This window comes from Octodon degus, unplaced genomic scaffold (assembly GCF_000260255.1).
Source record: "Octodon degus isolate 3935 unplaced genomic scaffold, OctDeg1.0 scaffold00019, whole genome shotgun sequence".
In the NCBI taxonomy this organism is placed as follows: Eukaryota; Metazoa; Chordata; class Mammalia; order Rodentia; family Octodontidae; genus Octodon; species Octodon degus.
Window position 1 is genome coordinate 17,241,758 of NW_004524595.1, and position 13,472 is coordinate 17,255,229.

General features: G+C 38.9%; 1 protein-coding gene across 4 annotated transcripts in view; it reads left to right on the forward strand.

The window, feature by feature from the left end:
• Positions 1–13,472, forward strand: part of Dcun1d4 (defective in cullin neddylation 1 domain containing 4) — a 105,926-nt gene that overhangs the window by 85,844 nt on the left and 6,610 nt on the right. For all 4 annotated transcript variants that reach the window (XM_004627499.2, XM_023711045.1, XM_023711047.1 and 1 more), the window contains one exon: positions 2,353–2,461. In XM_004627499.2, the coding sequence (XP_004627556.1) occupies positions 2,353–2,461 (109 nt within the window). The remainder of the gene's footprint in view (positions 1–2,352; positions 2,462–13,472) is intronic.

Below are 13,472 nucleotides of genomic sequence, written 5' to 3' on the forward strand. Positions count from 1 at the left end.
CCCTTCCTACCTCTGCAGAAACACCTAGTTCTGTCTCTTTCAGTTCTTTGAAGAACTTCTAAGAAGTCTCTTTTTAAAGTCTAATTTTAATCTTTTCCAACATCAGGAAAAAATAAAGGACATTCTAAATAGTTTTTTCCATAAATAGATATTTACTCTAATTTTGACTTTTAGATAGTCTATTTTAATACAAAGATCATGAAGATTTATTTTTACTTAGGTATAAAAAAGGAGCTTTCACAGATTTACTAAGAATAAATCATTGTGTACTCTATTACATTATGTTTTAGTTTAAAAACTAGCCAAAATACTTATTTTGGTAATACTCTCTAAGTGTATTATCTATTCTTATGATTAGATAAAAATTCTACAGAAAAACACAAGTGGCCCTAATCAGTATTGAAAGGATTTAATGTGCTTCTGAAAATAGTGACTCTTGGTTCTCATTTTTGAGTGCAACATATAGCAAACAGTTAATTTGGAAAAACAACCAATTAGTCTCCTTTCTTAGGAAAAGTAAATATTGAGTTACTCAACTGATAAAAATAGCTTATCATCATGTGGGCTCCCTGGAAAAATGGCCAATTTTAAGTCTGGGGCTGGGAACACAGTAAGCTGGGATATGTTATGCCAGAGAACGAAGAAGAAACTAGTGGGGACACGCAAGAACACGGGAACCATTTGAGGAGGCTACCGCCAAATTGGAATGGTTGGTGCATCAAAGAGAATGAGGACAGTAACATTGTAGCACACTGAAAAGCAAAATTCCAGATCCAGAAAAGAAAGGGTGGTGTGTGCAGCTCTTCATTTAAGAGGTAGGATTGATGAGGTAGAAGAATGGACAGGTTCAGGCAGGTCTCAACAATGGAGACTAAAAACCATTTTATGTTGCACATGGCCTCTTTAAGGATTGCTGCAGAAATTGCAGTGGGAGAGGCACTTGAAGTGAGGTAGGAAGGGTTGTGATACTCAAAGGTCCTGTTACAGGGAAGCAGGGTGCCTGCAGGAGGGGTGTTGGGGGGCGTTCAGGGAATGTGCTGGGACCCACAGGGGAACGTAAAGTGTGAGGGGATTTCACTGGTACATTTGAGTGTCACTGGATCACAGGGTCTCACTCTGCAGTTCAGATAGGTCTTGAGCTCACTTTGTAGCCCAGACTGGTCTCAAACTTGTAGTGATCCTCCTGCTTCATAATTAAAAAAAAAAAAAAAAAAAAAAAATTACAGTAGAAGACACATTGCCAGTAAAAATACTCCCCATGCTTTGAACACGCATACCCTTTCACTCTGTTTTCTGAAGCAGCTGTGGAAGTCCTTTTTCATGAGCTAGTCTTTAGTTGTGTTGCCGTGGGGGGTGGCAGTGTCCTGAGTCATTTGAGAACATTTACCTTTCATGGTGATTTGACTTTGGGGAAGAGCTCGAAGTTCTACAGTGCCAGATCTGATGAGAAAGCATGAGAACACACCATAATGTTTTACGAGCCTGCCTTTCCATTGGATGGCGCTCAGCAGCAGTGTTCATTGTATTTTTAATCAACTATCTCATAAAGACAAAACATGACTTCAAGAAATGCCTCTGAAAGTGGCAAGAATAATGGGGATAAGTGTGTTTCAAGTGATGGAGAGAATTTTAGGGAAATTAGCGGCAATGTGGGTTTTACTGTAATTTTTAAAAATTTACCATATTTTGATCACCCCTACATCTGCAGTAATGGGACAGAGTGGCCTAATGAGCCTCCTTCTGGGGTGCCCCGGGAAGGATACATCATGAGTACTATTCCTGTGAGACGTGTGAAATGTACATAGACTCTTGAGAGACTTACTCAATAGTTTGATGTACTACAAAAGCAACTGGGCTGGTCTTTTTAAAAAATGACAAGAGCTATCAAGGAAATTAGAGCTCAGTTAGGAAATGTGTATTGGAACTCAGTATTAGTTCTAAGAGGTTATGGATAGAATATTAAGAGTGATGGCATGTTCAGGGGAGGTTTTTTTTTTTTTTGTTTTTGGTGCAAGGACCAAACGCAGAGCTTCCAGCTTGTTGGTAAGCATTGTCCTGCTGAGCCACATCCCCAGCAGCACTGTTGATGTGTTGAGGGCAACTTACTGGTGGGATAGAAAAATGTGTTCATTGCTGAAGCTGGGGATAGGTAGGTGAACGCTTATTCATTATTCAGCTTTGCTGTATATTTGAAATTTATTAAAAAAAAAAAAGGATAGGAAAAATAGTTGTGATAGACATTCCAACTTCAGGGTTTATATTCTTTCCTTTGGTGTTATATTACTACACAACTTAAAAAAAAAAAAAAAAAAACAATTCAGGTTATAATCTGCCTTTATTCTGTTTTCCCAGATGTGATACAACAGAAAAACTCAGAAATTCTTTGGATTGCTTGAGATCATTATTAAATGATTCTACAAACTTTAAACTTATTTATAGATACGCATTTGACTTTGCACGGGTGAGTTCCCTGGCGCCTCTCCAGGCGTTTCCATCTCCTCCCTCCCTTTTTCATTGCTTTTTAAAATTGATCTTTCTGTGCCACAGCAAACAACTTGAAAAGTTACTCCCAGGATGCTAGTTAGTATTCCTTTATGCATGTATGCTTTTAAAAACTGATCTTGGCAAAACTTTGTAAGCAAAAAATTGTAATGGCAGGCCTTCACTAGCTCTTGCGATTGCAATAGCTTTGGGCACATGATAGACATTAAGTGTTTCTTAGATGAACTTGAAAAAGCTTTTGCCTTTTCATAGAAAAACAACTGTTGACCTCTCAAGGTCATAGAATAAGTTAATCACCTACTCCAACTTCCCTTTGGGGGTAGTATGGTGTTTGTCTCATTTCAAGTATAATAGTGGTTCTTTGAGGGTGAAAGTTACAGTGTAGCCTGGCCACCCGTCAGCAGTGAGTTCCAAAGCACTGAGTGCCATTGTATTCATCAGACACATTCCATATTGTTATTTCATTTTAGAATGTTGTTTTATTATATGTCTTTGTGTTCAATGGGTTTAGGTGACTAGGTGTTCCTGATTCATTACATTTTTAAAATGATTTCTTTTTAAAGCGTAGAACTTAAGAATGATTCTTCTTTACCACCATGATGATCTTTTTCATTTTGTATTCTCTCTGGCTCTGCCAGTTTAGCACCAAAGATATATTTCATGGTGAATTCTTCTCCATCTGCAATGACACATTAGTAGCTATCTATGACGCCTTCATTTGTTCTTTATTACAACTTTCTAATACAACTACAACATGCTTAGAAAGATATCGATACTGGAAAGGTGATGTTCAGGTACAGTGCTTTTACTAAATGGCATAATGGCTTTTGCATAAGTGTATAGGGAAGTTGGGTGCTATCTTAGATACTGGTTTTTAGGATTAAGCAGTTTCATATTTGAGGGGTCTCGCCCCCCCAATACCTCCCCCAAGTCAGCCTCCTCTTATGAGTAGAAGTCTGTTTAGAAATGTTATATTTTCTATGCCAAAATCAGTTGTTTTTGACTTCTTGTTTGGGGGTGAAAACTCTCCTAGACATCTTCTATGCTTTTCCATTTTATTCCTCCCTGCCTTCAGCTCGTCGTGGGTCAGTTGCTGTGGCCCATCTCGCAGGACTCCTCGGCCTCTTCTAGTGCCTCCACTGTGGTTGAGTCCCATGGTACTTCCAACTTGCACTCTTCAAGTTAGCCTAATTCCCATCTTCTTTTACTTCTCATCTAGCATTCCCATCAGTAGGCTGTCATTCTTCTGCCAGGTCCATCTTACTCCCCAAAGCCTTCAGTCCCTTCCTGGCACCTATTAACATTGTGCTTGGGGTGTGTACAGTTCAGTTGCCCTCACAATAGCTCTTGAGGGCAGCCAGAAATGGTTCCAACTACTCCATAGAGGAGAAGTGGAAAAGTTTGATATGTTCACATTGTTAATAGACAATAGTAGATCAGGACTCAGACCAAGAGCCTCCAACTCTTAAGTCCAGTCTGTGGCTCTCTGCAGACCCTCACAGTCTAGTCCACGTCGTTGGTGTTGTGATGCCAGATTCCCTGTTGCTCACTGGGCCTGCTGCCTAGCCTTCACCCTTCTGTTTCCTGCCTTTAGGCGTGCTGCACCCTTACCTAGAAGCCTATATTTGCACTCACAAGCTCTGTCCAACCCACGCTTCTGCTTCTATGCATGCTGTCTACACTCCTGTCCTTTCACTGCATAGTCTGAGCACTCTTGTCCACGGCTTTGGGGTTTGAGTGCAGACCTTCATTTTCTTATAGGTTGAGAGACCATGTGTAACATCCAGCGTAGTGCTTTTTTCTTGGGTACAGTAATTATAAATATGGGTGAATTAATCCCTTGTATGTAATAGTGAATAAAACCATCTGTATTAATCGTTACTTAGTTATCAGAGTGATTCAGTTAACTTAAGCTCAAAGGTGAACTCAATGATTTTGGCTTTATCAAGTTATATTACACAAATTTTAAAATGTTAATTTTCATTCAGTTAGAAATATTTTGCAGTTTCCTTTGTGATTTTTTTTTTTTTTTTTAGAACCATGGTTATTCAGAAGTGTTATTTTCCAGGTGGTTGGGATTTTCCAAATAGTCTTCACCATTATGGAAACCTAGTTTAATTATATTATGGTCAGAGAACATAGCTTGATAATTTCTGTTTTAATTTATGGTCTAGAATATGACCTATGATGAATATTTGGTATGTACTTAAATATAGTGAATATTTTGTTGTTATTCTGTGGAGTGCTTGTTCTCTAGACAGTAATTAGGTCAAGTTGGCTGATAATGGTATCAGGTCTTCTGTATCCTTACTGATTTCTGTCTCCTGGTTTATTGGAAATGTTAAAATCCCCAGTTCTAATTATTTTCTCTGTTACTTCTTTTTTGGTTTTTGCTTTCATGTATTTTGAAATTCTGATGCAAGATTTGGAAGTACTTAGTGTGTCCTCTGGATGAATTGACTCTTTCATATTATGTGAATTGTTTGTCTTTGTCTCTGGTGTATTCTATATTCTGAAGTCTACTTTGATAAATAAAAATATAGTCATTTCAGCTTTCTTTTGATTAAAGTCTGTATGATGTTTTTTCTTCTACTTTTAACATTCTCACCAGTTTGAACCATCAGTGGCAGGTGCATGACTCCCGTGGGAAATGGTACAAACAGATCTTTTATTGATCTTTTTACTGGTAAAATTAATAAAAAGTCTATAAATGGAGTGAATCTAGTTAATTGCTTCAGTTTGAATAATCACTGCCCAGATATAAATATTAATACTGTATATACCAGTTAAAATTATAATAATCAGATTTATTTCATTAAAGTAATTTATATTTTTAAATAATTTCTTAGTAATTCTCTAAATTTTAACATGGAACTCATAAGTGCCCCATTGCTAGTTATATAATGTGCCATATTACAGATTAACTATACAGTATAATAATTTTTTTAACCACTTTGTTTTTTGTTGTTTTTAATTTATCATTTGGTACAGGGTCTCACTATGCAACTCGAACTCATAGTGATCTTCCTATTTTCAGCCTTCCCAGTGCTGGGCTTACAGGCATGCACCACCATGCCTGGACTCGGTGGCCTCCTCAGCGTGCCCGGCTGCAGGGCCAGTGCCACATGTGGTGCTGGAGATCGAACCCCATTCCCTGTGCTTGCCTAAGCAGACTCTTAGTGCACTGAGCTATCTCGACAGCCCTTTTTCTTTTCTTTTTTTTAACCACTTTATGTTTTCTTTAGAAACTGTAACATGACATGTAGTCTGCTAAATCAGTGCCTTTCTTTGCATTATTATAATCAAAGACCCTCCTTCGCCGCCGCCCCCCGAAAAGCAGGTCAAGCCACCAAGGCACTTGTGCATGTACTACCAGTGGTTCAAACTATTAGGAGTTACAGTCCAATTGCTTTATCTTTAAATATTTTACCATTTCGTGTATAATGTTATAACCTTACAATGGTATCCTTTATATTGCCTTCTGTACTTGATACCATTGTTAGCATACATTTTGCTTATACTGTAAATCTCATATATTATGATTTCATTTTTAAATAGGCAAATGTGTCTGTTCTAGTTATCCACTTAGGTGCCATTTCTGTGTTCTTAATCTCATGTAGATCTGGATTTCTGTTTGATAACATTTCTTTGTGCTTAAAATCGTTGATATTTCTCATAGAGCAGATCTATTTGTGATGACTTCTATAAGCTTTTATTTTTATTTTCAATTTAGCATAGTACTTCTGGATAAAAATTTAGGTTGATAATGTTATTCTTTCAGTGATCTCTTCCTGTTACTGTCTGTATTTTGTCATTTCTTTCTAATTATGTCTGGTGTCATTCTTTATTTCTTCAAACATAATGTCTTTTGTTTTCTGGTTGCATTTGTTGCCTTTTACAGCTTTTCAGCAAATTGCTCTGGTCCCTAATAAATGTTCCTTGATCTTTGGGTTTACAGTTTATATTAAGTTGGGAAATATTTCAGGTATTATTTCTTCAAATACCTTTTCTATTCTCCTTTGCTTTCCTTGAAATACAAATGTTTGTTACATGCTTGATGTTGTCCCACAAGCCTATGATAGCTGAGATCATATTTTTCTGACTTTTTTGTTTCTTTCTGTTTTTTCCCCTTTCTTTCATTTTGAATCTCTTTCCAGTGTTAATCTTTTGTTTTAGAGAATCTATTCTATTAATCCCAACATTTCAGATGCTGTATTTTTCATCTCTAGCAGTTCCATTTGGGTCTTTTTGTGTCTTCCATTTGTTTCCTCATGATATCTTTTGGAGGATGGCTTTTGTGCCATCTTGAATATATCTAGAATATTTTTTGGTAGTGTTTAACAAACTTTTCTTTTGATTCCCATCGCTTGTCATTTCTGGCTCTATTTTATTGATTGATTTTTGTCTTACAAGTTTTATTGTCCAATTTTTTTACTTTCCTAGAATTTTTTTTTTTTTTTTTAAACTAGAGAGTCCTCTTTTGAGGACTGTCCCTCAGTACACACTGTAAAAAATGGACATTTCTTCATGCTGGCTGATAGAAAAACTATCTCCAATCCTGTATAAATACTGGGAATTTCTTCTTTTTTGTTTGCCACAAAGTGCAGTTCTCCACACTCAGGTTGCTTCCTCTCAGGCACAGGTCAGTGGCTAGCACAAGACTTGTGGACATTGTTTGAAGATACTCAGCCCTTTCTCTTTGGCTTACTAGTAACTTACCTCACAAAATATAAGTTCCCCTTTTTCATTAACCTCCATGGTCTGTGTTTTTCAACTCAGCAAAGCTGCTGGATTTGGCTTGGGTTTCCTTTTCTGTTGCAATGAGCTGGAAACCACCTCCATAGTGTGAGCTGGTAACACATGGTATATGTGCTGCCGAAGCGAGCACAAGCTGGTAACACATGGGCTTGTTTCCTTTTTCTCAGGGGTCATGGTCCTATTTCAGGGTAAGCTGTTACTACTTTGGGTGTGGGAATCCCATCTTCTGGGTATTTTAAATGAAAAGGGAAAGCTAGTCTTGGCTAGAAGCAGAACTCCAGCCTGACTGCCCCTGTGACCTATTTTTTTTTTTTTTTTCCCCTACTGGGAAACTGATTCCTGAAGGTAATAATTAATTATTAACACAGCAGGTTCTTTTAAAAATCACATGGGATGGCCAAATACCTCAGTGGATTAAAGCGCCTGCAAGCAGGTGCAAGGGCCAGGGTTTGATTCCTGGACCTGCTGTGCAGGCCCCACCCCTGGGTCACAGGGAGACAGCAATTGAGACTGGGCGTGGTGGCACACAACTGTAATCCCAGCTCTTGGGAGGCTGTAAACAGGCAGATCACTACAAGTCCGATCTATGCAGTGAGACCCTGTACACGCTGTCCTAAATACCAAAAAAAAAAAAAAAAAAAAAAAAACACACACACACAAAATCACACTTGTAATGAAAATTGAATTTCTAACATTTAATACCTTAAATATTATCTTACAAATAACAATGCTTTGTATTAAGTATTCTGAATTATACTTTAATATCCTAGAAAAGAAGCTATAATACCAGGTAATAATAAAATGGCCCATTTACCTTTTCTCCATCAAAGTTGCAGTCCTGACAAGTGATCATGTCTCTCCTAACGTTTGAAACTTATAGCTAGGTAAAAGTAGTCCTTGGCTGCCTAGTTGTATTATTTTTCTCCTTATTTTTCTTTAACTTGTACTTATTTATAATTTTGTAGATATCATAGAATCATGAAACTTCAGAGCCTGAAATAACCTTAGAGGTCACCTGGGCCAGTCTTGTCAGTGTACAGTTGATGACACAGAGCCAGAGAGGAGGGGCAGCTAAGGCTGGAGCTCTGTCCAGCCATGCAGCCAGTGCAGTCCCCATTGCCACGCTGCCTTCCCTGACTCAGCTGTCACTGTGCTGGTGTCTTGTCAGACTTGGAAGATAAAAGATAGTCAATTCTCATATAATTGGAATTTCATTTCAGTATTTTTATCTATAGGGTTTTTCCCCCTCAGTTTAAATTGTTCATTTAATATAAGCGTATACTGATTGTGTGGAGTTCTTGTTAGAGTATTGGGAGGGTCATTTGAGATCATGTGGTGCATATGGTAGAGTACTTGGGGGTCCTGTCCTGTCCCGTCTATCTCTTTTGTCTCCTTTGTTTTCCTTTCCTTTCTTTTTAAGATGAGATCTTCCTGCATGGTCAGGTGTCTTTCACCTCAGCCTGCCAAGCAGCAGGTCCTACAGGCCTGTATTACATTGACCTTGGTTTCTTTTTGAAAAGAACCTAGTGACATGGAGATAGCGCAGTGGTCTAAAGCGCCTGCTTAGGCAAGCTTAGGCAACATTGAGGACCGTAGTTCGATCTCCAGCACCACATGCTGAGGCTGATTGAGCCGGCCACAAAATAAATAAGTAAAAAAGAACCTAGTGAGAACAAGATTGAATACAGAGGAGGAAATAAGACTAAATACAGTAATTTGCCCTCTGATCTGAGAATACTTAGTAAATGTGAGTGCATTTGATTTTTTATATTCTCGGTGGCAGCAAGCTGTTGTGGGTCATGGAGAGGCTGGCATCTGGCACTTTGAAAAGGGTATATGTGAGGTGGAGTATGAGTGCTGATGAACAGCACTGAGGGCCAGGTGAGAGCGGAGACCATGAGTGGCAGGACTTTTTTGTAGCAGTGTGGTCCCACCCTGTTGTATTGCGATTGAGAAGCTTTGGGCGTGGAGTGCAGAAGTTGAGAGGAGCCCTGGGGAAGTAATGAGATGGACTCAGGAAAAAGTGGGATTGAGCTGCGCTACTAAGTGGAGGCAAGAGGCTCTTAGTAAGCAGCAGCACAGAGTTCTGGGGCGTGGGGTGCCCTTGCCTTTGCACCCTTTGAAGTAGACCTGAAAGCAGTAGATTGGGGGAACTTTATGAGGCAGAAGACAAGCTCAGGGGTGTTACAGAGAGGTGGTCTCAAACTAGCCAGTCCCTTGATGTGGTCACTGTTCCAGCAGTCGGTACTGTCTGCTCCTATTTCATGTCTCTGAAAAGGTGACCCAGGAGAGCACAGGAGATCATACAAATTAAAGCCTCTAAGAAATGATTATGCTTCTTAAAGAATTTCCTAGAGAAAGTTGGGCCAGGTCTTATGGTCAGCAATCCCTGATACCAGAGAATTCTGAGATTTAACTTAAACCGTCTGTGAACCTTTGGATTTACTTTCTCTTAATTTGAGTGAATCTCTCATTTGTTACATATTTAGAATAGTTGTCTAGTTTCCTTCTTTACACAACTTCCCCAACACAGGCACAAGTAGGCGCATATGTGCATACATACTCCTCCCTATTTGCCCCCCATATTTTATTGTACATTACAAAGAAAACTGAAGGTAGGCCTGTTTGAGGGCAAAAATAGGAATAATATAATGTAGTCATCTAACCTCAGATCTGTTGCTCTGGAAGCCTTGTTAATTGTATTTTTAAGATTCCTCTGTCATTATTAGGGAGCCAGTTATATCTGTTCTGCAGGGATTTGTTAAGCAAAATGGCTTAACATAGCTTTAAATATTTAAGTTGCTCTTGCCTCTTTGCCTCCAAGGAAAGTGACTATATACAGTGAAGAGCTCAGGCTTGGAATCAGAATTTCCTGATTCAACTGGCCTGATTCTAGCACACCTGTACACTGTAGCACTCCAGAGGCTGAGGCAGGAGGATCACTGTGACTTCAAGGCCAGCCTGGACTTAGTAGTGAGACCCTGTCTTAAAAAAACAAACAAAAAAAAAACCCCTCTTGGTTCAAGTCCCAGCCTTAACCATTTGTTGACTTTTCCTGTGCCTCACTTTCACTATTTATATATTGTAAATAATAATAGTGCCAATCCTTAAAGTCAGAAGTTGAGTTTAATTAATTGACTTGTAAACTGCTGGTTAAGATCAAAGGGCAAAATTAATTTATATTCATTTCTCAAAGAGCAAACACTCTTGGGCTTTCTTTTTACCCTTTCTTTTACCCTTTGTATTTTTTAAAAAACTATTTAAAAATCAGTTTGCATATTTGAGATTCATAAACTGAAAGATCTGAGTTCTTTAGGGTCCTCTATTTTTACTTTTTGCATGTTTTTTTCTCAGGTAGCTATCTATGTTAAGAAAGATAGCATTCTTTTCTTTTTTTTTTTTTCCCCTATATTTTAGGGCAGGGTCTACAGGGTGTTCCAGGTCTCACTACTAGATCGGACTCATAGTGATTCTCCTGTTACAGCCTCCCAAGTGCTGGGATTACAGGCGCGTACCACCACGCCATCTCAGTGGGCCCCAGGACGGGGCTGGCATGGCAGGCCTGGGGATCAAACCCCCAGCCTCTGTGCCTGCTTGCAGGTGCTTTCATCCACTGAGCTATTTGGCGGGCCCTAAGATATCATTTTCTGTTTGTAGAAATTCCTGTGATCTCATTTGAGATCATAAGGTGCACCTCGTAGATCTTCCCTTTGGGTGTTGGTTTGAGGTACCAATTTCTGACATAGTTTTTGCCATTTCTGTTTGGAATGATTACTTGCCATATCTTTAATGCAAGTAGTCTCTTCTTTCTCTTGAAGTTTTTAATATTATAACTAATAATTCCAGGTTATCCTATTTGCATGTCTCTCAAAATATAAATGCTTAGTGTAAATTGGAGATTGTCTGGATTAGTTTGTATGCTCTGGTATAGCATATATAGAGACCTCAATCTTTAAAGGTTCATTTTTGTAATGCACTTATGTATTTATAATTCCTTAATTTGGTTTTGTATCCTAACTACATTTTAAAAAATGCTTAATTTTCAATTTTCCAGAGGACCCACACTGGGACAGTATCAATAACGTTTTAAAAAATACTAGAAATTAAATCTTAATAAAACTTCATCATCCTTTTGTATGTTAGTTGTTGTTGGTCTTCAGTTTGATGAGTATATTTATTCCATATGTAAAACATAACCTTGTAATATTTCAAATAGGACTTTTTGTTTGGCAACTGCAATACCATTCTATATTGTTCAAGAAAGACAAAGTAGAGAGTTCAGTTGTGTGTTGTGGAAGGTTGGTACTTCCAAACCTGTCCAGTTTCTATTATTATTTGAAAAATAAGACAAAATTGTTTTCCTTTTAATCTTACAAAATTAAAGTTCAAGAGAATACTTAAGTATTCATATGGGGTCAAGAGAGAGGTAGGGAGGAAATTTTCCATTTCTTCCTCCTTTAATCTTGACAAGCTTCTAAGGATGGTGGTTGGCTCTTAGCAAGCTGTCTGACCTTGGAATATGGGGATCTCTTGGTTTGCCCCTTGTTTGCTTGTGCTTTACCAGGAGGGCACAGGATTGTTGATGAGAGTGTGCTATTTTAATTTCTTGCAAAGAGCTTTTGGATGTCTTTGCTGTACCCTTGAGTTACTGAACATGATCACTTGTTTTTTTTAATGCCCATAATGTTGATGGCTACCTGATAGCATCCTGGGAGGTTGATTTACTTTTAACTGAGAACTCCTTTGCAGAAAATGCCCATAAGGATCACTGTGTTCAACAGAGAACCCATCAGAGTGTTTCCATTCTCTGTTTTAGTAGGCATTTGGCTTTCTCTACTGTGTTGCTGAGGAATTTTGAGTGTTTCAAGTTAACGGTCATTTGCGCTTAGTCCACCGGCAGACACTGTTGGTTGTCAGTGAGATGTCACTGTTCAGACTGAGTGCTTCCATAATATCTCTCTCTTATTTGCTAGGCAGAAGATGGTGTTAGTGATTGCAAGCTGCTGGCTGCACCCTGCAGAGCAGGAGTGAGTGAGTGCTGTTCAGCTCTCCGGCCCTGTGAGTCTTCTGATGCCTTTCCTCCATGTTTTGGCATCACTGCCAAATGCACACATTGAAATCCTTCGTGATCATCAGTTTGTCAGATGATTATATTGTTATAAAGAGTCTGTCCAGGTCCTTTGTATTTTTTTTTTTTTTTTTTTTTTTTTTGGTCACCTTAGTGTATGTCCATTGTGATGGGGGCAGAGGCATTGATGATGAATGATGGAAGAAGGCACCGTACACATCGAAGCTAGACTAGAGATTTGGGGGTTAGTAAATGGTTCCAAACTCTGCAAGGGAAAACTTCTTAGTGAGCCAGTGTTGTCAACCAGTACTGCATGAGCTTTTGTGAGACAAATGAACTTGGGCCCAGTCCTGTGGTGCTGCGTGTGTTTCTCAGTAGTTTGCTCATATTTCTTGTGGATTGCTTCATGGTTTGGTGTGCTGTTGCTGTCTGCCACACCTGTGTTACGGGCTCAGGATCTTTTCCATTGGCTTGCACAGCGCATTGCTGAGGAATAAGTACTTAAGTGCAATAAACCAATGAGTCTTGGTTGGCAAAAGGCAAGCAATCTCTTAGTTATCTCATCTGCTGTCCTCTTCTTCAAGACCAGCGCATGGCCCAGGGACAGGAGACAGCGCTGGGGGAAGGGAGCCCCACTTTGCATAGAACTGTGTGATTGGGATGCTCCCACTATCATCACTTACATTTTTTTGGCCTCAGATGGAAAAGGGCATCATGGTGCCATTTGAGCTGGTCTGTTTGTGAAAAGATGTTATATTTTATGACTAGGTCCAAAAGACAGACCTGTAAGCATCCTCCTTAAGCAGCAAGTTTCTGTATCTTCATCTCCCTTGTTTTCTCTTGCTAGGCCCTTACTTTTGCTTTGTTAATTCCTTCACTTTTAAAATTAGTGTCACGGGTAGAAACTTACTGTGTACTAAAGAGCAGTTCACTGGTAGAATCATGATACGTGTAGCGGTGTATGTAACTAACAGGAGTTGTATGACAGCATCCGCCTTTAATTTGGAGAGTATTTAGATTCCACACCAGTGGGAAGTAGAGTACTTTTGTAATAGATTACTTTTACAAATTTACACTATACTTTCGATACCATGTGGAGGGTGGCTTTAGTTATGTACTAGCACCACCTGTAGTCTCAGGCCTT